Source organism: Hypanus sabinus, chromosome 3 (genome assembly GCF_030144855.1).
Source record: "Hypanus sabinus isolate sHypSab1 chromosome 3, sHypSab1.hap1, whole genome shotgun sequence".
NCBI lineage: Eukaryota > Metazoa > Chordata > Chondrichthyes > Myliobatiformes > Dasyatidae > Hypanus > Hypanus sabinus.
This window is the reverse complement of record NC_082708.1, coordinates 190,785,714-190,807,321: the sequence shown is the minus strand read 5'-3', so window position 1 is coordinate 190,807,321 and position 21,608 is coordinate 190,785,714. Positions and strand designations below refer to the sequence as shown.

General features: G+C 43.0%; 1 protein-coding gene across 2 annotated transcripts in view; it reads left to right on the top strand.

The window, feature by feature from the left end:
- Positions 1-21,608, top strand: part of LOC132392004 (up-regulator of cell proliferation-like) — a 53,810-nt gene that overhangs the window by 13,699 nt on the left and 18,503 nt on the right. Inside the window, exons 3-4 of one of the 2 annotated variants that reach the window (XM_059965893.1) lie at positions 9,069-9,257; positions 12,158-20,728. In XM_059965893.1, the coding sequence (XP_059821876.1) occupies positions 12,628-17,454 (4,827 nt within the window). In that variant the 5' untranslated portion in view covers positions 9,069-9,257; positions 12,158-12,627 and the 3' untranslated portion in view covers positions 17,455-20,728. Of the gene's footprint in view, positions 1-9,068; positions 9,258-12,157; positions 20,729-21,608 lie in introns of those variants that run through there. The other variant, XR_009511408.1, reaches the window with a different exon arrangement.

Here is a 21,608-nt window from a genome sequence, read left to right as displayed (position 1 = left end):
CTCAGATTCCTGTTCATGAACAGCATTGCAGGTGTTTATTTGTCATCACATGAACAGACTTCCAATACACAAAAAGGAAGTTGTCCATCTTGTGCTGTAGAGAAATGTCCTTGTCCATTGCTTTAATGGACTTCTTGAAGGTTTGGATAAGCCTTTCAGCTAACCCATTTGTTGCTGGTGGTGAGGAGCTGACATGAAATGTCTGATGCCATTTTTCTTCATGAACAGTCAGAATTCTTCTGACATGTATTTTGGTGAATTGTCACTCACAATTTTTTTCTGGTAAGCCATTTCTGGTAAAGATAGTCCTCAGGATAGAGACGGTCTTTGTTGACGTGGTTGACTTCATTGGTATAACCTTTGACTTCATCAAATAAGCATCCACGGCAATCAGAAACGTAGAGTCCATGAGTAGCCCAGCAAAGTTGATATGTACTCTTTCCTGTGGTGATGACGGCCATTCCCATGGCTGTAACAGTGTCTGTGGGGCTGTATTTTGAACTTTTTAGCATCCCAAACATATTTTGGCTGAGTCTTCAATCTGTTTATCTATTCCCAGCCAGCACACGTACCTCCGGGTGAGACTCTTCATCTTGACTGTACCCAGATGACCTTCATGCAGATTCTCTAACACTCCAGTATGCAGATTAGAGGGAACCACAACACGAGATCCACACATTAGCGTTCTTTGACATACTGACAGTTGGTCTCGTCTAGCTGAGATCTCTGGAAGCATAAGGTTACCATGAGCTGGCTATCCTTGCACCATGATTTCATAGACTTTTGACAATGTTGGGTCATTCCTTGATTCTCTTTAATTCTGGAATTTGTTACCGTCAACTCCCCACCGATGCTCTTTGGATCACCTCTGCTGGGTCACAGTAAGAAGATATTTCTTCTTCAGTTGCCACTAGTGGAAGACATGACAAGGCATCAGCGTTGCTGTTTTGTTTGGTACCCATGAGCTCTGTGTCGTAAGAGTAGGCTCCTAGGAATAGTGCCCAACATCGTATCTGGGAATTCCCTTCCCAAATTGAAAATGGACTAAAGGGGCTGGTGATCTGTCACGAGTGTAAACTTTTATCCATAGAGGTAGTGCAGGAATTTTTTAATTCCCCATACTAGACTAAAGGCCTCTCGGTCAATTGGTATGAAGTTACGTTCTGCGCTCGTCAGTGATCTTGAAGCAATCACAATCAGACATTCAGATCCATCTTTCACAAAATGTGACAAAACGGCTCCAATGCCATGAGGACACATCGCACACCAGTCTGATGGGCAGGGATGGGTCATAATGAGTGAGCAGCTCATCTGATGTAATTAGACTCTTTGTTTCCTTGAATGCAATTTCACATTCTTCTAACCACCTCCGCTTTGCTCCTGTCAGTAACAGTGCATTCAATGGATACAGTGTTGTAGCAAAGTGTGGGTTAAACTGGTGGTAGTAGTTTACAAAGCCTAAGTATGACCTGAGTTGTGACACATTTTCCGGTTTGGGTGCCTGTAGCACTACTTCAATCTTCTCTTGTGACTTATGTAAGCCCTGCTTGTCAATGATTTGGACTAAGGTATTAATGGATTTGTGGCTAAATCTGGCGATGATATGAAGACAGGTGGAGGAGTAGGTAGAGTTGAGGAAACAGAGAGCCTACAGAGAGACTTAGATAGTTTAGGCAATGGGCAAATGAAATACAATGTTGGAAAGTGTATGGTCATGCACTTTGGCAGAAGAAATAAACAGGCAGACTATTATTTAGATGGGGAGAGAATTCAAAATGCAGAGATGCAAAGGGACTTGGGAGTCCTTGTGCAAGATACCCAAAAGGTTCATCTCCAGGTTGAGTCGGTTGTGAAGAAGGTGAATGCAATGTTGGCATTCATTTCTAGAGGTATAGATTATAAGTGCAGGGATGTGATGTTGAGGCTCTATAAGGTACACGTGAGACCACACTTGGAGTATTGTGTGCAGTTCTGGGGCTCCTTATTTAAGAACAGATATATCGACATTGGAGAGGGTTCAGAGAAGATTCACAAGAATGATTCCAAGATATTGTTACGTACTCGTGACACATGACAGTGGTACCCTTGTCACGTGACTGGGGTTGAAGCTGTACTGGACTTGAGGTAATGGTCTTGTGATGGTGGAGTGACATCATTTTCCTGCCAGTAGAGATCATGTGACAGGTTTTTTTTACAGGGTATAAAAGGAAGACCCCACCCTGTGAGGAGGGGGCAGTTCGTGGCTGGATTTGCCATGTTGACTTCATGCCACTGCGTGATTTAATGTGATGACGCAGTTTAGTTGAAAAATGAAGTTTTATCTAATGCCTAAAGTTTAAAAGGTCATTGCCCCAGTTTCTTTACAATACTGCTAGTTGGGAATCAGTGGAGAATGAAGATTGGAGTTCAGGAGATAGAAGATCGAGGAGAATCGATTTTGATGGTGAAACGGGGTCGACCTTGTTTGATCCTTGTTCGGAAGGAATTCGTTGACTGTTCTCGTGTTGATCCCTACAAAATAGTAGAAGGGATTGAGGACAGTGATTAAAGGAAAGTTCAGTGCCTTTAAGCCGTTCCGTTTCGTAAATTCTTCGTGGGAAAAGTTCGATTTGGGAACCGAAACAACACGACATGAAAGAGAATTTAAATTGCCTGAAAAAGTCTCTCCCTTAAATGGACTCTGAGCATTTTGAACTTTTGGCAATACTACTTTAAAGAACTGTTTTTGCAACATTGCTTTAAGAACTGTGTAAGCTGCAGCACTGCAGCTGATTTCTGGTTACGTTAGTGTTTTGTTTACTTTTGAGGGGTTTGTTTTCAGTGTTTAATAAAAGTGTTATTTGTTATAAAAACCCTTGCCTAACTCATATATTTATTGTTGCCTGAATCCGTAACATAAATATGGGGGCTGCGTCCGGATTGGATCATTTGAGTTTAATTGGTTGCTAACTTTTGGACTGGTGTTTTGGAAAAGGGGAATACTCGATTCGTTTGTTTGATTGGCTTGTGTGTGGTATTCGGCAACAATGAATATCGATGAGTTTTTGGTTTCACCAGGCACGGAGTTGTTGGCGACAGCGAAAAAAACTGAGGTGTCTGAGATAGCTAGTAATTGCAACTTAAAGGTATTTTGACGACTACATCAAAGGCTGTAATATAGAGAAAAATCGCATCACACTATGTGGATTTGGGAGTTTTTGATGAATCGATTTTAGAGTCGTTTCCAATAAGTAATCTGGAGATGCAGTTGCAAATCGAACAGATGAAGTTGGAGCGTTGTAAATTGGAAGCTGAAATTAAACTGAAGGATTTTGAATATGCGATGGCTGAATTAAGGTCTGGGAATCAGTCTTCTGGTTCTAAAAAGCCATTTGTTGCTAGTCAAGAAATTAAATTGGTCCCTCCATTTAGTGAAACAGAAGTGGAAAGATATTTCCAACATTTTGAAACTATTGCTTGGATGTCAGAGTGGCCGAAAGATAAATGATCAGTGTTGTTACAAAGTGTAATTAAAGGCAAAGCACGACAAGTTTACACAGCTTTAACTGCTGCACAAGCTCTTGATTATGATATTGTGAAAATGCATATCCTAAACGCATACGAATTAGTCCCAGAAGCATATAAGGAAAGATTCAGAAGTTTGAAGAAGTCTGGGGAAAAGACTTATGTGGAATTTGCCTATGATAAAGCTGTGTGTTTTGAGAGATGGGTTTCTTCTGAAAATGTAAATGAGGACTATGATACATTGAGAGAGCTGATTTTAATGGAGGAGTTTAAAAGAATCATTCCTGTTGAAGTAAGGACCTACTTAAATGAGAGGGATACTAATACATTGCAGGACTGTGCTAGATTAGCTGATGAGTATGTTTTAATCCATAAGAATAAATTTCCTCAGGGCAGAATTTTTAAGAGGAAAAATAACATGGAGACTCAAGGTAAATTGGTAATTAAATCAGAAGTTAATGAGAAAGGTAATGAGGAAGGAAAACCTGTGAAGGAAAGACAGTTTGGTCTTATTTGTAACTATTGTAAGAAGCCTGGCCATGTAAAAGCTAACTGTTTCAGATTGAAAAAGAAAGAGAAGGAAGCAGTTCTAGATGCTTGTGTGCAACATACTGAAGCACCTGTAAAATTACAGGGTTTGATAAACACAAATGAGGGTTTGTTAGAGTCTGACAAAGTTAAAAAGGGATATGATCATTTTATAACTGAAGGGTTTGTATCCTTGAAGGAAGGATCTACTCTGGTGCCAATAAAAATCCTTACGGACACTGGAGCTTCTCAATCACTGATTATAGACAGTGTGTTGAAGTTTAATGAAGAGTCTGATACTGGTGAGGTAAATTATGTAAGAGGTGTTGGGAGTAATTTTATGCCTGTACATTTACATAAAGTAAATTTAAAGTCAGGGTTAGTTACAGGATTTGTTAAAGTAGGATTACAGCATAGCTTACCTGTGAAGGGTATTTCTTTATTGTTAGGTAATGACTTGGCAGGTGGACAAGTTTTTCCTGAAGTGCATGTAACAATGGAGTCAGAGGAACCAGAGATGAATTCTAACACAGATTCTTCCTGTGTTGTGACTAGAGCTATGGCTAAAAAGATTGATGCGCAGAATGAGGTTGTTAAGCATGACTGTTCAACTCAGGATTCGAGTTTTGAGGATGTGTCAGAGACTTTCTTACCTTCATTGTTTGAACAAGATTCTTGGAGTAAGTCTGCCTATGAAGATTTATCTCTGTCTCGGAAGGAGATGATAGCAGAGCAGAATAGAGACCCTGAGATTATAAAGTTAAGAGAACAAGCTCTATTAGATAGTGAAATTGAGAAGGTGCCAGTAGGATATTACTTGGAAAAAGGAGTGTTGATGAGGAAGTGGAGATCACCTACAATTCCTGCAAGTGAGGAATGGAATATTGTTTACCAGGTAGTTGTTCCTAAAGTTTATTGAAATGAGATTTTGACTTCAGCTCATAGTGTGCCTTTAGATGGACATCAAGGGGTAAGGAAAACTGTGGACAAGATTTTAAAACATTTTTACTGGCTTGGTCTAAGAAAAGATGTGGCAATGTTTTATAAAATGAGCCATACTTGTCAAATTGTGGGTAAACCAAATCAAGTTACACCAGTGGCTCCATTACAACCTATTCCAGCATTTGGTGAACCATTTTCTAAAGGTATTGTAGATTGTGTTGGTCCATTACCAAAGGCAAAAACTGGTTATCAGTATTTGTTGGCTATCATGTGCACTGCGTCTAGGTTTCCAGAGGCAGTACCACTTAGGAATATAAAAGCTAAAACTGTGACAAAGGCTCTTATAAAATTCTTTACTTATTTTGGATTACCTGGGGAAATACAAACTGATCAAGGCAGTAATTGTATGTCTGGATTGTTTCAACAGATAGTTTATAAATTGGCAGTTAAACAAATCATCTGCATACCATCCAGAATCACAAGGTGCCTTGGAGAGGTTTCATTCTACCCTCAAGAATATGATTAGGACATATTGTGTGGAAAATGAAAGTGATTGGAATGAGGGTATAAACTTACTTTTATTTGCAGTAAGGGAATCGGTACAAGAATCTTTAGGTTTCAGTCCATTTGGGCATAGAGTTAGAGGACCTTTAGTTTTATTAAAAGAACAGTGGATTAGTAAGGAAATACACACTAATTTGTTGGACTATGTTTTGAAATTTAAGGACAGGTTACATAAAGCTTGTAGCTTAGCCAAGGACAATTTAAAATTGGCTCAGGAGAAAATGAAAACTTGGTATGATGAAGAAGCTAGGATGAGGATGTTTAAGCCTGGAGATAAGGTGTTGGTTCTTTTCCCAGTGCAGACAAATCCTTTACAAGCTAGATTTCATGGTCCTTATGAAATTGTGTCTAAAATCAATGATGTGGATTATGTGATAAAAACTCCAGATCATAGAAGGTCAACACAACTTTGCCTTATGAATATGATTAAACCATATTTTGAGAAACAATCTGATACTGTGACTGTTGTGGTTAGTGAGAATGAGTTTGATTTAGCTAGGAACATGATAGATGATTCATCTGAATTTCATTCTAAATCCAACATTGTTTCTGTTAGGTTACCAAATTCAACCATTCTGGAAAATATTGATGAGAAACTAGTACATTTACATCTAGAGCAGAAACAACAGATGAAGGAATTAATTTTTAAATATAAGGATTTGTTTCCAGATGTTCCGAGAAGGACTACTATAGCTTCACCTGATGTAGATGTTGGAGATGCCAAACCTATTAAACAACACCCATATAGGATGAACATAGAAAAATGTGAACTTGCTGAGAAAGAAATTGAATATATGTTAGAGAATAATATTATTAGACATTCTAACTCGAACTGGAGTTCGCCATGTGTTATGGTGCCAAAACCAGATGGTAGTATTAGGTTTTGTACGGACTATAGGAAGGTGAATGTTTTAACGAAAACAGATGCACATCCAATTCCTAGAGTAGATGATTGTGTAGATAAAGTTGGAAAAGCAAAGTTCCTTACAAAGATTGATTTATTGAAAGGGTATTGGTGTGTTCCATTAACGGACAGAGGTAGAGAGATTTCTGCATTTGTAACTCCATCTGGGTTATATGAGTATAATGTTCTTCTATTTGGGATGAAGAATGCCCCAGGTACTTTCCAGAGGATGATTAACTCTGTGATTCAGGGATTGAAAGATACTGATGCTTATATTGATGATTTAGTGACAGGAAATGATACTTGGGAAGCACACATTATTGCTGTGGAGAAATTGTTTGAAAGGCTTTCAAAAGCTAACTTAACTATTAATTTAGCTAAGAGTGAATTTGGACATGCCACTGTGACTTACCTTGGTTATGTTGTGGGTCAAGGTAAGGTAGCTCCTGTTCAGGCAAAAGTTCAGGCAATTTTAGAGATTCCCACTCCAACGGGGAAGAAAACTCTCAGAAGATTCTTGGGAATGGTAGGATATTATCGAAAATTTTGTAAGAATTGTGCTAATGTTGCCCTTCCATTAACTAACCTTTTGCAGAAGAATGTGAAGTTTGTGTGGACAGTGCCTTGTCAAGAGGCATTTGAAAATTTGAAAACAATGTTCTGTCAGCAACCTGTGCTTAAGGCACATGACTTTGAAAAACCTTTTTCATTAGCTGTAGATGCTAGTGATGAGGCTGCAGGAGCAGTATTAATGCAAAGGAATGAGGGTGATGAGGTTGATCATCCAGTAGCTTACTTTTCTAAGAACTTTAATAAGCATCAAAGAAACTATTTGACAATAGAGAAAGAATTGTTATCTCTTGTTTTAGCTTTAGAATATTTTGAGGTACAACTCAAAAACCACTTATTGTTTATACTGATCATAATCCGTTAGTGTTTCTGAGTAAGATGAAAAACAAAAACAGAAGATTATTAAATTGGAGTTTGATGTTACAAGAGTACAATATTGTGATAACTCATATTAAAGGTAAAGATAATGTGGTTGCTGATTGTCTATCTCGATGTTGAATGTACAATGTAATTTTTTTATTGAGTTTTTTTTTCAATTGTAACACTCCTACTGTATTGTGAGTTGTAAGATGTTATATGATGGTATTGTATATTGTGTATGTTATAATATTTATACATTTGTTTTTCTTGTAAATAGTTGTTAAAATTTTTGTTCTTGTCAGACCAAAAATGTTTTTTTGGAGGGAGGTGTTACGTACTCGTGACACGTGACAGTGGTACCCTTGTCACGTGACTGGGGTTGAAGCTGTACTGGACTTGAGGTAATGTTCTTGTGATGGTGGAGTGACATCATTTTCCCGCCAGTAGAGGTCATGTGACAGGTTTTTTTACAGGGTATAAAAGGAAGACCCTACCCTGTGAGGAGGGGGCAGTTCGTGGCTGGATTTGCCAAGTTGACTTCATGCCGCTGCGTGATTTAATGTGATGACGCAGTTTAGTTGAACGATGAAGTTTTATTTAATGCCTAAAGTTTGAAAGGTCATTGCCAGCAGTTTCTTTACAATACTGCTAGTTGAGAATCAGTGCAGAGTGAAGATCGAAGTTCAGGAGATAGAAGATCGAGGAGATTCAATTTTGACGGTGAAACGGGTTCGACCTTGTTTGATCCTTGTTTGGAAGGAATTCGTTGACTGTTCTCATGTTGATCCCTACGAAATAGTAGAAAGGATTGAGGACAGTGATTAAAGGAAAGTTCAGTGCCTTTAAGCCGTTCCATTTCGTAAATCCTTCATGGGAAAAGTTCGAATTGGGAACCAAAACAACACGACATGAAAGAGAATTTAAATCGCCTTAAAAAGCCTCCCCCTTAAATGGACTCTGAGCATTTTGAACTTTTGGCAATACTGCTTTAAAGAACTGTTTTTGCAACATCGCTTTAGGAACTGTTTAAGCTGCAGCACTGCAGCTGATTTCGGGTTACGTTAGTGTTTTGTTTACTTTTGGAGGGTTTGTTTTCAGTGTTTAATAAAAGTGTTATTTGTTATAAAAACCCTTTCCTAACTCATATATTTATTGTTGCCTGAATCCGTAACAATATGAAGAATGCTTGGCAGATCTTGGGCCATATTCTTTGGAGCTCAGGAGAATGGGGGGGGTGGGGGATCTTGGAGAAATATTCCACATGTTAAAAGGCCTGAACAGATTAGATATAGCAAAGTTATTTCCCATGGCAGGGAATTCTAGGAGAAGAGGACACAACTTCAGGATTAAAGGATGTCTTTTTAGAACTGAGATGCGGAGAAATTACTTCAGTCAGAGGGTGGTAAATCTGTGGAATTTGTTGCCACGAGCACTATGGAGACCAAATCATTGGGTGTATTTAAGGCAGAGATAGATAGATTCTTGATTAGCCAGGGCATCAAAGGGTAGGGGGTGACAACAGGGGAGTGGGGATGACTGGAAGAATTGGATCAGCCCATGATTGAGTGGCAGAGCAGACTCGATTGGCTGAATGGCCTACTTTTGTTGCTATATCTTATGGTCTTATGGTCTTCTATGTCCATAATATAAGATTTCATTCTTGAAAAACTCACATTTCATGTCTCTTTGTCCACAGATCATACTCACTCTGCCAGGTCAGCACTTTGCCAAGGTTCTGGAGGTGATCTTCATCATTCTTGACAGTCATAATGATGTCATCAAGATAACATTATATTCCTGGGGTATCTTGGTCCACTGCTCTTTGCCAAATTGCTGGCACAGTAATGACGCCAAAGAAGAGACGATTATACTGGAACAGTCCCAAGTGAGTGTTGATTTTGAGGAACTTCCTGCTTGTTTCCTCAAACTCCATTTGTAGAAAGGCTAGTGACAAGTCAATGCTCATTATTTTGTGATCTGCTTCAGAAATACTATGCAGTTCTAGGCATGACAGCTCACCTTTTTCAGATTCTATGTTTTCTGATTCTGTTTTACGTTCGGTCACTTTATGCATTTGCTTAATTTTGTGTTTGACACTTTTCATTCAGTTGTGCTTTTTGTCCACCTTGCACACTCTCTCGATGTAGCCTTGTATGTGACACTTCCTGCAAACATTTTCCTTGAACCAACAGTCATTTACATCATGGGAGAAGTTACCACATTGTTAAAATTTTGGTTTTTTGCACCATTCAGGGACATTTAGTGTGCTTCACATTCTCGCCTCCTTTTCTGTAGTTCTGCTGCTTCCTTTGCTGCAGTCTCTAACAATGTTGCAATGGTCAAAGCCCGTTCTAAGGTTAAGTCTCTTTCTGACAGTAGCCTCCTTTGAGTGCTTTGACTATACATGCCACAAACAAACCTGTCCCTTAATTAGTCAGAAGGTCTGTCTCTAAAGTCACAGAACTGGGAAAGTTTGCACAGTTCTGCAATGTATTCAGAAAGACTTTCATCATTTGACAAGCTCCTTTTGTAAAATCAAAATCTCTCAGCTGGTACCAGTGGTTTAGGACTCAAGTGATTTTGTAAAATTGTAACAATTTTGTCGAACATCTTGCTTACTGGCTTTGCAGAGGTTACTAAATTGGGTGAGAGACTATACATTCTTGGGCCCTTTAAGCTAAGAAGTGTAGAGGCTTTCTTTTGTTCCTCCATGTTGTTAGTGTTACAATACAGTTTAACCGTCTGAACTTGCAAATCCCATCCTTCTTTGGCACTATCAAATTTGTCAATTTCCCCAAATGAAGCCATTGCCATGTTATTTTTCCTTAAATTCAGCATGTCTTCCACTGTGTACAATGAACTGTTACTCATGCCTTTGTTAGAGCCTGTGGCTGCCCTGTACTGCTTAATTCTTTCTTCTCGCTGTCTCGACCCGTAATCGTGCTGTAATAGTCCTGATATTTTCTGACATTCAGGTTCGTACTCGTCACGAATTTGTGGTGTCTGTGCACAACTACATATCGATTGGACTGGTCAGGGATAGAAGACAAAACATATGCCTGGAGACAGAGGAACTAGTGAGGTCCTTAATGAACACGATGCTTCAGTGCAAACACAAGGAAATCTGCAGATGCTGGAAATTCAAGCAACACACACAAAATGCTGGTAGAACGCAGCAGGACAGGCAGCATCTATAGGAAGAAGTACAGCCGATGTTTCCGGCTGAGACCATTCATCAGGACCTGATGAAGGGTCCCAGCTCGAAACGTTGACAGTGCTTCTCCCTATAGATGCTGCCTGGCCTGCTGCGTTCCACCAGCATTTTGGAAGTTACTGTGCTTCAGTGTTCACCAGTGAGAGGGGCATTGGCATTTGTGAGGATAGTGTAAATCAGGCTTACATGCTGAAACACGTTAATGTTAAGAAAGAGGATATTCTGGAACTTTTGAAAAGCATGAGGATAGATAACATTAGGATGAAACTGATCCTGAGGTGGTCACATCCAGAGAACAGGGTCAGACTGTAGGTGGGTGACCACCAGGAGAAATAAGGTGAGTCAGCAGACCCTCAGTAGCAAGTATACCTCTTTGATACTGCTGGGCTGGGGGATGGTGAGATTGATCTCAGACAGGATAAAAGGTTGGTACAACATTGGGTTCTGAAGGGCCTGCACTTTGCTGTAACGTTCTGGTTCTATGTTCTATTTGTGTGGAGACTTGGACATTTCCCTCATCACGGTCATGAACAGCCCACCCCTTACAGTCAGCCTGTGCCCTGATCCTAGACTCATTAACCAGTGGGAACATCCTCCCTGTATCCAACAACGTTAAACTTTGTCCTCAGTTCAGTGAGATCACAACTCATTCTTCCAACCCCCAGTGGACAGAGGGATGATCAGCTCAACTTCTGATATGACAGACTCACCAAAGTCAAAGTCAACTCATTTTTTATTGTCATTTGGACCATAACTGCTGGTACAGTACACAGTAAATCAAGACAACATTTTTCAGGACCATGGTGCTACATCAAACAGTACAAAAACTACACTGAACTATGTAAAGCAACACAAAAAACTACACTAGACTACAGACCCACCCAGGACTGCATAAAGTACACAAAACAGTGCAGGCATTACAATAAATAATAAGCAAGACAATAGGCACAGTAGAGGGCAGTAAGCTGATGTCAGTCCAGGCTCTGGGTATTGAGGAGTCTGATGGCTTGGGGGAAGAAACTGTTACATAGGCTGTTTGTGAGAGCCCGAATGCTTCGGTGCCTTTTCACAGACGGCAGGAGGGAGGAGAGTTTGTATGAGGGGTGCGTGGAGTCCTTCATAATGCTGTTTGCTTTGTGGATGCAGCGTGTAGTGTAAATGTCCATAATGGCGGGAAGAGAGACCCCGATGATCTTCTCAGCTGACCTCACTATCTGCTGCAGGGTCTTGGGATCCGAGATGGTGCAATTTCCGAACCAGACAGTGATGCAGCTGCTCAGGATGCTCTCAATACAACCCCTGTAGAATGTGGTGAGGATGGGGGGGTGGGAGATGGACTTTCCTCAGCCTTCACAGAAAGCAGAGACACTGCTGGGCTTTCTTTGCTATGGAGCTGGTGTTGAGGGACTGGGTGAGATTCTCCGTCAGGTGAACACCAAGAAATTTGGTGCTCTTAATGATCTCTACCGAGGAGCCGTCGATGTTTAGCGGGGAGTGGTCGCTCCGTGCCCTCCTGAAGTCAACAACCATCACATGGACCTGAAACACTGACCCTCTCTCTCTCTCCACAGATGCTGCATGACCTGCTGAGTATTTCAAAGATTCTCTGATTTCACCCCAGGAAAAGAATCTGCAGAATCTTCATTACACTCCCTCAAGAGAAAGTACATCGTTCATTTACTAAAGAGAACAAGTTTGTATCCAGTCCTCTTGTTGTGGTGTCATCAAGGCCAGGTATAATTGTGGTGACCAATTCCAGATTGCCATGGTGATCACCTACCGACTGTACTCAGTACACACCGTGCCAGGACAACGAGACCTGACAGAGGATCACCAGAGGCATGGAACCATTCAGCCCTGAGATCCTGGGACAGGATCCAGTGTTCCAGTAGAACATCAGGCACAGCAAATATCCAGGACTTGGAATAGAGTCAAAACGATAAATAAGATAAAGAACAGGACACCTATCCCCAAATTACCCCACCCTCCCACCCCCAAGAAAAATAACAGAGATTTCAAAAGAACACAGAGCGTATCAGAGATGATGACGAACATTTTACCAGATGGAAATGATGGGTCTGAAAATCTCAGCTCCCCACAAATTGTAAAGGATTTGGGATTACAGGATCATTATCCTCACAAACTGTCTCTTCAGACTGTCCAGGAGGTGTCCCAGGATAAACTGAAGGACAGCAAACCAACTCGAGCAGAAGATCTTCCCTGGCGATTTCTCCAAAGGATCCTCGCAGCCAATTCACTGGCGAGGAATCCCGACTGGCCACTTGATCTCTCCTCCAAAGGAGAAGGCAATAACCATGAAGACTTCAGTGATTTCTTTGAAGTTAAAGGACATGGGAATCATGGGATAAATCCTCTGGATATCATTGCTGCCATTTTCCTCTGTGCTGACCACTCTCTCCAGCAGGAACTGATGCTGAAGATGTCTCTGTGCCAGTTTGCATTACCCTTTCTGATGCCAGACACTCACAGTCACCCCATGGACAAGGTGAGGGGACCCACAGAAGGGCCTGGTGCCACCCTTCTCCTCTGGGCCATGAGGCCCATTGTTAAAACATGGTGCCCACATTCTCCTACAGACAGCAGCCCCATTGTGGAGGTGCCCAACGTGACAGCGGCCATGCCAACGGTGTCCTTCCTCAGACTGGGAAGGTGCACAGTGTCCAAATCCCGAATCCTCAATCTCACCCTGAGTCAGGCACAGCTGCAGCAGAACATCTTCCTGCACTCCGAGATGAAATGTGGGAATGTGCCCCGCAGGATATCCGATGGAATGGCTGAGATCAGCTGGTATCTCCCTTCTGGGAAGAGTAACACGGATATTTTCCCAGAGGCTGCTGCATTCATTAATCTCCGAGGCGATGCTGAAACTTTCCAGGGAAACGCTCGGTTTCTAGCAAAAGTATCTGCTGCTCTCTTTATTTTCATCGATGTTATTGGTGAGAAGGAACGAGAATTCCTCACCTCTCTCACACAGTCACCAGCAAAACACTTTCTCATAGTCAACACCCACATCAATCAGCAACACATAACCCCTGAGCAGGTGGAGAAACTGCTGAAAGATCTAAAGTTAAAACGTCAACAATGCATTCTTCGGGCAAATGTAAATGAGGCTAAACTTGTGGAAAAGCTCCGTTCTCAGATCAAACAAGTAATTCTAGTGAGGGACAGGGACCAGACCTTGCTGAGCCTGGAGAAAATGGCTGACATTGCGATGGAAAGTGGGATTGAGGTCGATGAACGTCAACCTGAAATACAACGAGCCAAGGAACTGACCAAAATACTGGACAGACTTGACTCAGGAGACATTACTGGGTATAAAAGGAGAGTGTTGCCCTTTCATGGAGAGCCCTGGCAAGGGTTGTCTAAAGTTGAGAAAGAGAAATCGCGGATGAAACTCCGTGGGGACAGAACCACAGAAGAGTATAACCAAGAACTGGAACGGGAGAAGAACAGAATCCGGGAAGTTCAGCTCAGACAGAGTCTGTCGGACGAAATGCGGCTGTTCATTGAACACCTCACCCGTCATGGTGGGGTTGACAGAGCCATTTCCCTACAGTGGCTGAAGCTGGAACTGGACAGTAAATCACGGGAAGTTATGGCAGGATTGCGTAGAATTTATAAAGAACTGTGCAAAGACTCAAAGCAGAAGGTGAAGGAACTGAAGGAGTTGGATCAGAAGATGTCTGATAGTTCCCTGGGACTCGAGCATTTCATGAGGGAACTTGGCCAGATTTATGAACTTTCAGTGACTCGACACAACGTCACCCGAAGGACACAGATCCACCCAAAGGTGCCGCAGTTCCCAGGGGTTGCTGCTGAACTGTTGCTGGAAGGGTTCCCACTGGAACTCATCGATGGAGACGTTTCCAACGTTCCCATTCCATGGATCACTGCCGTACTCACAGAGCTGGCCAACAAAGTGGGAAGAGCTTGCCGAGTGTTTGTGCTGACAGTGATCGGAGTTCAGAGCACGGGCAAGTCCACACTCCTCAACACAATGTTCTGTTTGTGGTTTGCTGTGAGCAGCGGCCGATGTACTCAAGGGGCCTACATGCAGTTGATCAAAGTCACAGGGAGCCTGGCCGAGGAGCTGGGCTGTGAGTTCATCCTGGTCATTGACACAGAGGGGCTGAGAGCCCCAGGACTCGCAACACTGACAGACAGCTACGAGCACGACAATGAGCTGGCAACGTTCGTGGTTGGATTAAGCAACTTAACGTTGGTAAACATCGGGATGGAAAATCTGTCAGAGATGAAAGATATTTTACAGATTGTTGTCCATTCCTTAATCCGCATGAAGGAGACAGGAAAAGGGCCAAAGTGCATATTTGTGCACCAGAACGTCGGCGATGTGAGTGCGCACGAGCAGAATCTGAGAGGCCGTCAGAAACTCCTGGAGCAGCTGGATAAGATGACAGAGGCTGCAGCAAAGCTGGAGAAGGTAGACCGAATAACGTTCCGGGATGTGATGGACTATGATGCTGACAAGGACAACTGGTACATCCCTGGTCTGTGGCATGGTACACCCCCAATGGCTGCAGTCAACACCGGCTACAGTGAACACGTCTCCCAACTGAAGAAGAACCTAATTCAGTGTCTACTCCAACGGAGCAAAAGCCAAAGAGCTTTCACTATCCCGGACTTTATCAAATGGATGGCTGGGCTTTGGGAGCAGGTGAAACACGAAAATTTCATTTTTAGCTTCCAGAACAGCCTGTTCGCAGAGGCTTACAACCACCTCTCCGTGAAGTACAAGGACTGGGAGTGGGAACTCCACAAATTCACTCACTCCTGGGGAAATGAGGCTGAAAACAGAATCAGCAATGCCAAAGGAGATCTCACCGAACTGCTCCATAATCTGGAGAGGGAGATGAGGACAGAGATGAACAAAAGGGAGGGTGACACTCTGGATAAACTACAAGCTCTGTATGAAAGTGGGGCTGATAACGTGTATCTGATGGAGAAATACAGAGAGGAATTTAAACTCAGCATCTCCAGTTTATGCAGCCGACTTCACCACGATTCAACGCAGAGATGTAGAGATGCCGTGAACAGACGGGTGGGACTGCAGGGAGTGGAAGATATTTGTAATAACTTTCACAAGCAGATTGGAGAACAGGTGAAGGAGCTTTTACAGAAGTGTAAAGCAGCAAATCGGGAGTTGGGTCAACAGGAATTGCAAAATGAATTTGAAACAATGTGGAAAAGTACACTCTCTCAGCTGGAGTATCAGCCCTGCAGAAAAAGAAAGATTGAACAGGAGATTGAAAATCTTCTCAGAGAGGAAACAAAAATTCAAGGGAGAGTGATTAATGAAAGGCTAAAAGGTAACAATCTCTGTGAACTGGGGACCCAGTACTTTCAGATTGAAGAGAAACACATCAATGTGTCACATTGGAGATGGGGTACAAGTAAACACATTCCATCCAGATTGAAATCAGATCTCGATCAAGCAGCAATGATTACAAAGCCCATCGAGGATGAATGCAGACATTGGATCACTGACATCACAAAAAAGGACATGGATTATGACAAAAAATATTGCATTGAACTTTTGAACATGATAGAGGGAAACGTTGACAATATTTCACATCAAAACTTTTCAATGTCTGAGGTTTTCAAGGCCGAGTTTAAACTTCACCTGTGTGGTTACGCTGTACCAAGATTCCAGGAGATGCACAGGAGGTTTATCCACAACCACGACCCACAGAGAAGACTGGAAAACATGAAAAGTCAATACTTTGATCTCTTCATGGATATTTACACAGAGCAGGATGAGAACCAGAGACAAGCAGAACGATTTGCACGATCTTGTTTCTTGCCAGCTCTCCGAGACGCCACCCTCAAGACTCTCAGCGTGAACATCGTGGATGATATGAAAAAACACGACCCTGAGCGACAGTACAGTCTCCGCAACAACTTCACTGTGGCCCTCCTGGTCCACCTGAAACAAACACATCAATTTGATGAATATCTCCGGTACATCAGAGATTTTGAGAATTTCGCCAAAGACTGGCTCCATCAGCAAGTTATTAAACACTGCAAGACAGAACACGATGGGGAGAGCACATTTACCCGTCTGGCTAAAGAAATCCTCACAGAGATCACTGGGCAAGCTAAGGACATTGTTCAGGATGCAGTGAAGCAGAACTTTGCTGGAAATGCTCAGAGCTTCCTAAACACGTTTGTTGAAAAGTTAAACACAAGAATCTCGATGCCCAAAGATGAGATGAAACTTGTTCTGTTTCAGAGTGGCAGTGATGGCAAGAAATGTGCAGAAGCCATTCTGCCATGTATTGAAGAGATGGAGAAGAAACTCCTCGATGAGGTAAAAGGCTGGGATGTCAAAGCAAAGATTGAAGAATTATCCATTAAACCCAGGGAGGAGTTGTTCAAAGGGTTATTCAATTGTACAAAGAAATGTCCTTTCTGTGGGGTTTTCTGTGACTCAGAGACCCCGGTTCACTCACAACACTCCTGTAAACAGCACAGACCTAGAGGACTCAACGGATGTCAATTGATAGACAGTGAACGTCTTGCAATGGGTATCTGCACAGCTTCAGTCGCAAGTGATAGATCATTCCAAAGTAAAGACACAAATGGGAAATTCCATCCCTACAAGGATTATCAAACAGTCAATGATTACTACAAATCCTGGATTATCCAAAGGGAGATCTCCGCACAGGCAGCATCCTATTGGAAGAAGGTTTTCTACACTTTCAATCAGCAGTTTGCTGATGAATACGGAGCAAAGCCTGCAGAGATCGATGAAAGCTGGAACATTGACTGGGATGTGGTGAGGGAAGAAATGAACAAGATATATAATACAACCATTCTGTCTTGGTAATGTCTCTTTAAATGGCGTTACTCAGTGAGAGACAGACAAAGGGAAACTGTGTCGGAAGGATTGGACAGAATAAAACAAAGTGTGTTCAAATCCAAATCCAATCACAAGTCATCAAAATAATTAGCAGAGCAGAGGGAATGTTTCATTCCTATGTTCATGGTCAATAAAGTCCTCACTTACTCTCCCTTTCCCCATAACTCAAGTCCTGGCAACATCCTTGTAAATTGTCTCTGCTCTCTTTCAAGCTTATTAATATCTTTCCTGTGGGGAGATGACCAGAACTGCACACAATACTCCAAACTAGGCCTCTCCACAGTATTGTCCAGCTTCCAAATCCCAACTCCTGTAATCAGTGCCCTGATTTATGAAGGATAATGCACCAGACACTCTCTTTATGACCCTATCTACCTGTGATGCCTCTTTCAATGATGGCTCTGTATTTCCAGTCCCTTTGTTCTACATCAACATTATTCCCACCCTTATCCCGATATCCCTGATCCCTCTCATTCCCAGAAATATGCTGATCTTGCTTTTGAGCAAGCCAATCCCTGAGCTTCTCTCTACAGCTCCAGGGTGGAGAATCTTTGCCCCTCATCTCCACTCACATTCCCATTTCAGTAAACTTGGAAATGTTACTTTTGGTCTCCTCAGGGAAATAACTGACTGTGAATAACTGGGGCCCAAGCACTGATCCCTGTCTGAAACACCCCACGGATCACAGACCAGTCATGTGAGAAGGACACATTCCTTCCTGCCATTTCCTTTCTCTATGTTAACCAATGTTCAGTCCATGCTGGAAATCTCTCCCAGTTCCAAGTGCTCTCGTCTTCTATCCCAACTCCATCTGCTCTGAACTTGTTCACCAACCTCCAGTGAGAGACCTCATCAATAACCTTCTGAAACTCCAAATACATCACATCTACTGGTTCCCCCTGAACGACTTCACTCGATACTTCCCCAAAGACCTCGGAAAGACCAGTCAAATGTGACTTCCATTTCATTAATCCAGGCTGACTCAACTCACTCATAATATTTTCCAATGACCTTGATATCACATCCTTCATTGTAGATTCCACCATTTCTCTGAATGCCAGTGACAGGCTAACAGTTTGGTAGCTCACTGTTTCCTCTCTCCCTGCACTCTGGAGGAGTTCAGAGAGTCTGTGGTCTGCTGACCTGATCCACTGAGTTCCAGCAGCTCGTTTTTCATCCCAGATTCCAGTCCCTGCAGACCCGTGTGTTCCCAGCAGACATCACTGAGCAGCTTCAGCAGGCAGCTCATTCCCTTCAGCACATTGAATAAAGCACTCTGCTCACACACTGTTTCTCCTCCCTCAGATGCTGCCCGACCTGCTGAGCATTTCCAGATTTCCAGCCTCTGCAGTTCTTTCATTGTCACTGACTCTGTCTGACCGTGTGAGATTTTCTAAACACCTTGTCATCGTTCCTTCAGTGTGTGTTCAGCATTTTCCCAGTGGCAGACAGCAAGACACCGAGTTTCCTGCTCTCTACCTCCGTCCTTTCTGAAATGGGATCCTTACATTTGTAGTTTTCCAATCAGCTGGGCCCATTCCAGACTCTGGGAAATCCTGGAACATCCCAGCAAACTGGAACGCCAACATTGGATCATGTAACAGTGTATCAGAGTACAGGCCTCTTCCCCGTGATATTGTGCCAACAACTTAAACAACTCCAAGATAAATCTAGCCCCTCCCTCCCACATGGCCCTCCATTTTTTCTGTCACCCATGTGTATTTAAGAGTCTATCAAATGCACCTGATGCCTTTGCCTCTACCACCAGCCCAGGAGTGTGTTCCACACCGACCACTCTCTGTGTAAAAATAACTTACCTCTCCTGTACTTTCTCTCCAAAACTTTAAAGTTAGGCTCCCTCATATTAGCCATTCTCCCCCACAGAAAAATGTCTCCGGCTGTCCAGTCGATCCATGGCACTTATCATTCTCTACACCTCTATCAAATCACCTCTCATCCTCATTGTCTCCAAAGAGAAAAGTCAAGCTCACTCATGAAATACAATGTTGGAAACTGCATGGTGATGCACTTTGGCAGGCTGTTTTCTAAATGGGGAAAAAGCAACAATCTGAGTTACAAAGGGATTTCGGAGTCCTTCTGCAGAACATAAAGGTGAACTTGCAGGTTGAGTCAGTGGGCAGGAAGGAAATGTTAGCATTCATTTCAAGACGTCCAGAATACAAGAGCAGGGATGTGATGCTGAGGCTTTATAAGGCACAGGTGAAGCTTTACCTTCTGTATTGTGAACAAATTTTGGCTCCTCACTGAAGAAAACATATGCTGGCATCGAAGAGTGAATTTGTGGAATTTGTTACCACATGCAACTTTGGAGGCCAGGTCATTTGGTGTTTTTAAGGCAGATATTGATAAGTTCTTGACTGGCTACAGCATTAAAAGTGATAGGGAGAAGGCTGGGGTGTGGGGTTGAAGAGGGGAAAAAAGGATCAGCCATGATTAAATGGCAGAACAGACTCGATGGGCCAAATGGCCAAATTCTGCTCATCTGTCTTATGATCTTTTGGTCTTTATTCCAGACAACATCCTGCTTCATCCCCTCTGCACCCTCTCTAAAGCTTCCACACCTTTCCTATAATTAGCAGCCAGAACTGAACATAATATTCCAAGTGTTGTCTGACCAGGGTTTATTGAGCTGCAACACGACCTCATAGCTATTGAACTCAATATCCTGATGAGTGAAGGCCAACATACCACACGCCTTATTAACTACCCTGTCAACTAACAGCAGCTTTGAGGGATCTATGGATTTGGACCCCAAGATCTCGCTGCTCCTCAACATTTCTATGAATCCTGTATTCTGCCTTGACATTTCACCTTCCAGAATGAATCACTTGACCCTTTTCTGGATTGAAGTCCATCTGCCACTTCTCAGCCCAGCTCTGCACCCTGTCAATGTCCCGTTGTAACCTACGACAGCCTTCTACACTATCCACAACTCCACCAATCTTCATGTCATCTGCAAAGTCACTAACCCCACTTCCATTTCCTCATCCAAGTCCTTTGTAAAAGCCACAAAGAGCAGGGACCCCAGAACAAATCCCCATGGAACACATTGGTCATGGATCTCCAGGCAGAATACCCTCCCTAAACTCCCACCCTCTGCCTTTGTTGGGCAAGGCAATTCTGAATCCATGCAGCCATGTTTCAGATCCCATAACTCCTGGCTTGTGAATGACTCTACCTGCGGAGAGGAAGGAGGAGAAGCAGGAGGAGGATCAGGACGGGGTGGGGAGGGGAGGAAGTAGGGGGAGGGGAAGGGGAAAGTTTGAGGATGGGGATGATGGAGGAGGTAGGGGATGATGGATGGTGAAGGGAAGAGGATGGTAGAGGGTGGATGATAGTTGGGGAGAGGGATCATTGATGATAGGGGATAATGGATGGTGAGGGGGAAGGGAAGGTGGAGGGTGGATGATCATGGGGAGAGGGATCATTAATGTTGGGGGATGGTGGATGGTAGAGGGGAGGGGGATGGAGAGGTGTAGGGGAGGGAGATGTGAGAGAGAAAGTTTGAGATGTGGATGCTGGGAATAGTTCTAGAAACATTCCCCTGAGGAGAGGGACGGGATCTCTCACCAGTCTAGATGGCTCTGAGTGTGATCTCTGTCGAGGTCGAGGTTCAGACACATTTTTTTTCAGCTTTTTGTCTGTTTTGCATTTCTTTGTGCGGGGGGACACTTAGGGGTTAGGGGTTAGGGTTCAGGGACACAGAGCAGGAGCTGGTGTTCAGAGTCCAGGTCAGAGCTCCACAGTCGAAGGTCAGTTCAGCTGGTGGAAAGGATTGAGGTTAGCAATCCCTCTCAGTGAGTCTTGGGTTGGAGGTCCACGTGGACAAGAGGGTGAGATCCAAAGGTCAAAGTCCTGTGATCAGTGAGTCCTGGGGTCGATACCCAGAGGATGGAATGACCAGAGAAGCATCGCCCAAGGTTGAGGGCCACATGTCGGCAAGTCCATGGGGTGAAATCCAAAGATCAAATATCAAAACTGGTGGGTCCTGAGATCAAGGCCTGGAAGTAGAATCCCCAGGGTTGCCCTGTCTGGAGATCGAGGGACAATGTCTGTGAGTCCGTGCCAGGGACTGAGGCTGGAGGACCAATATCTGTAAG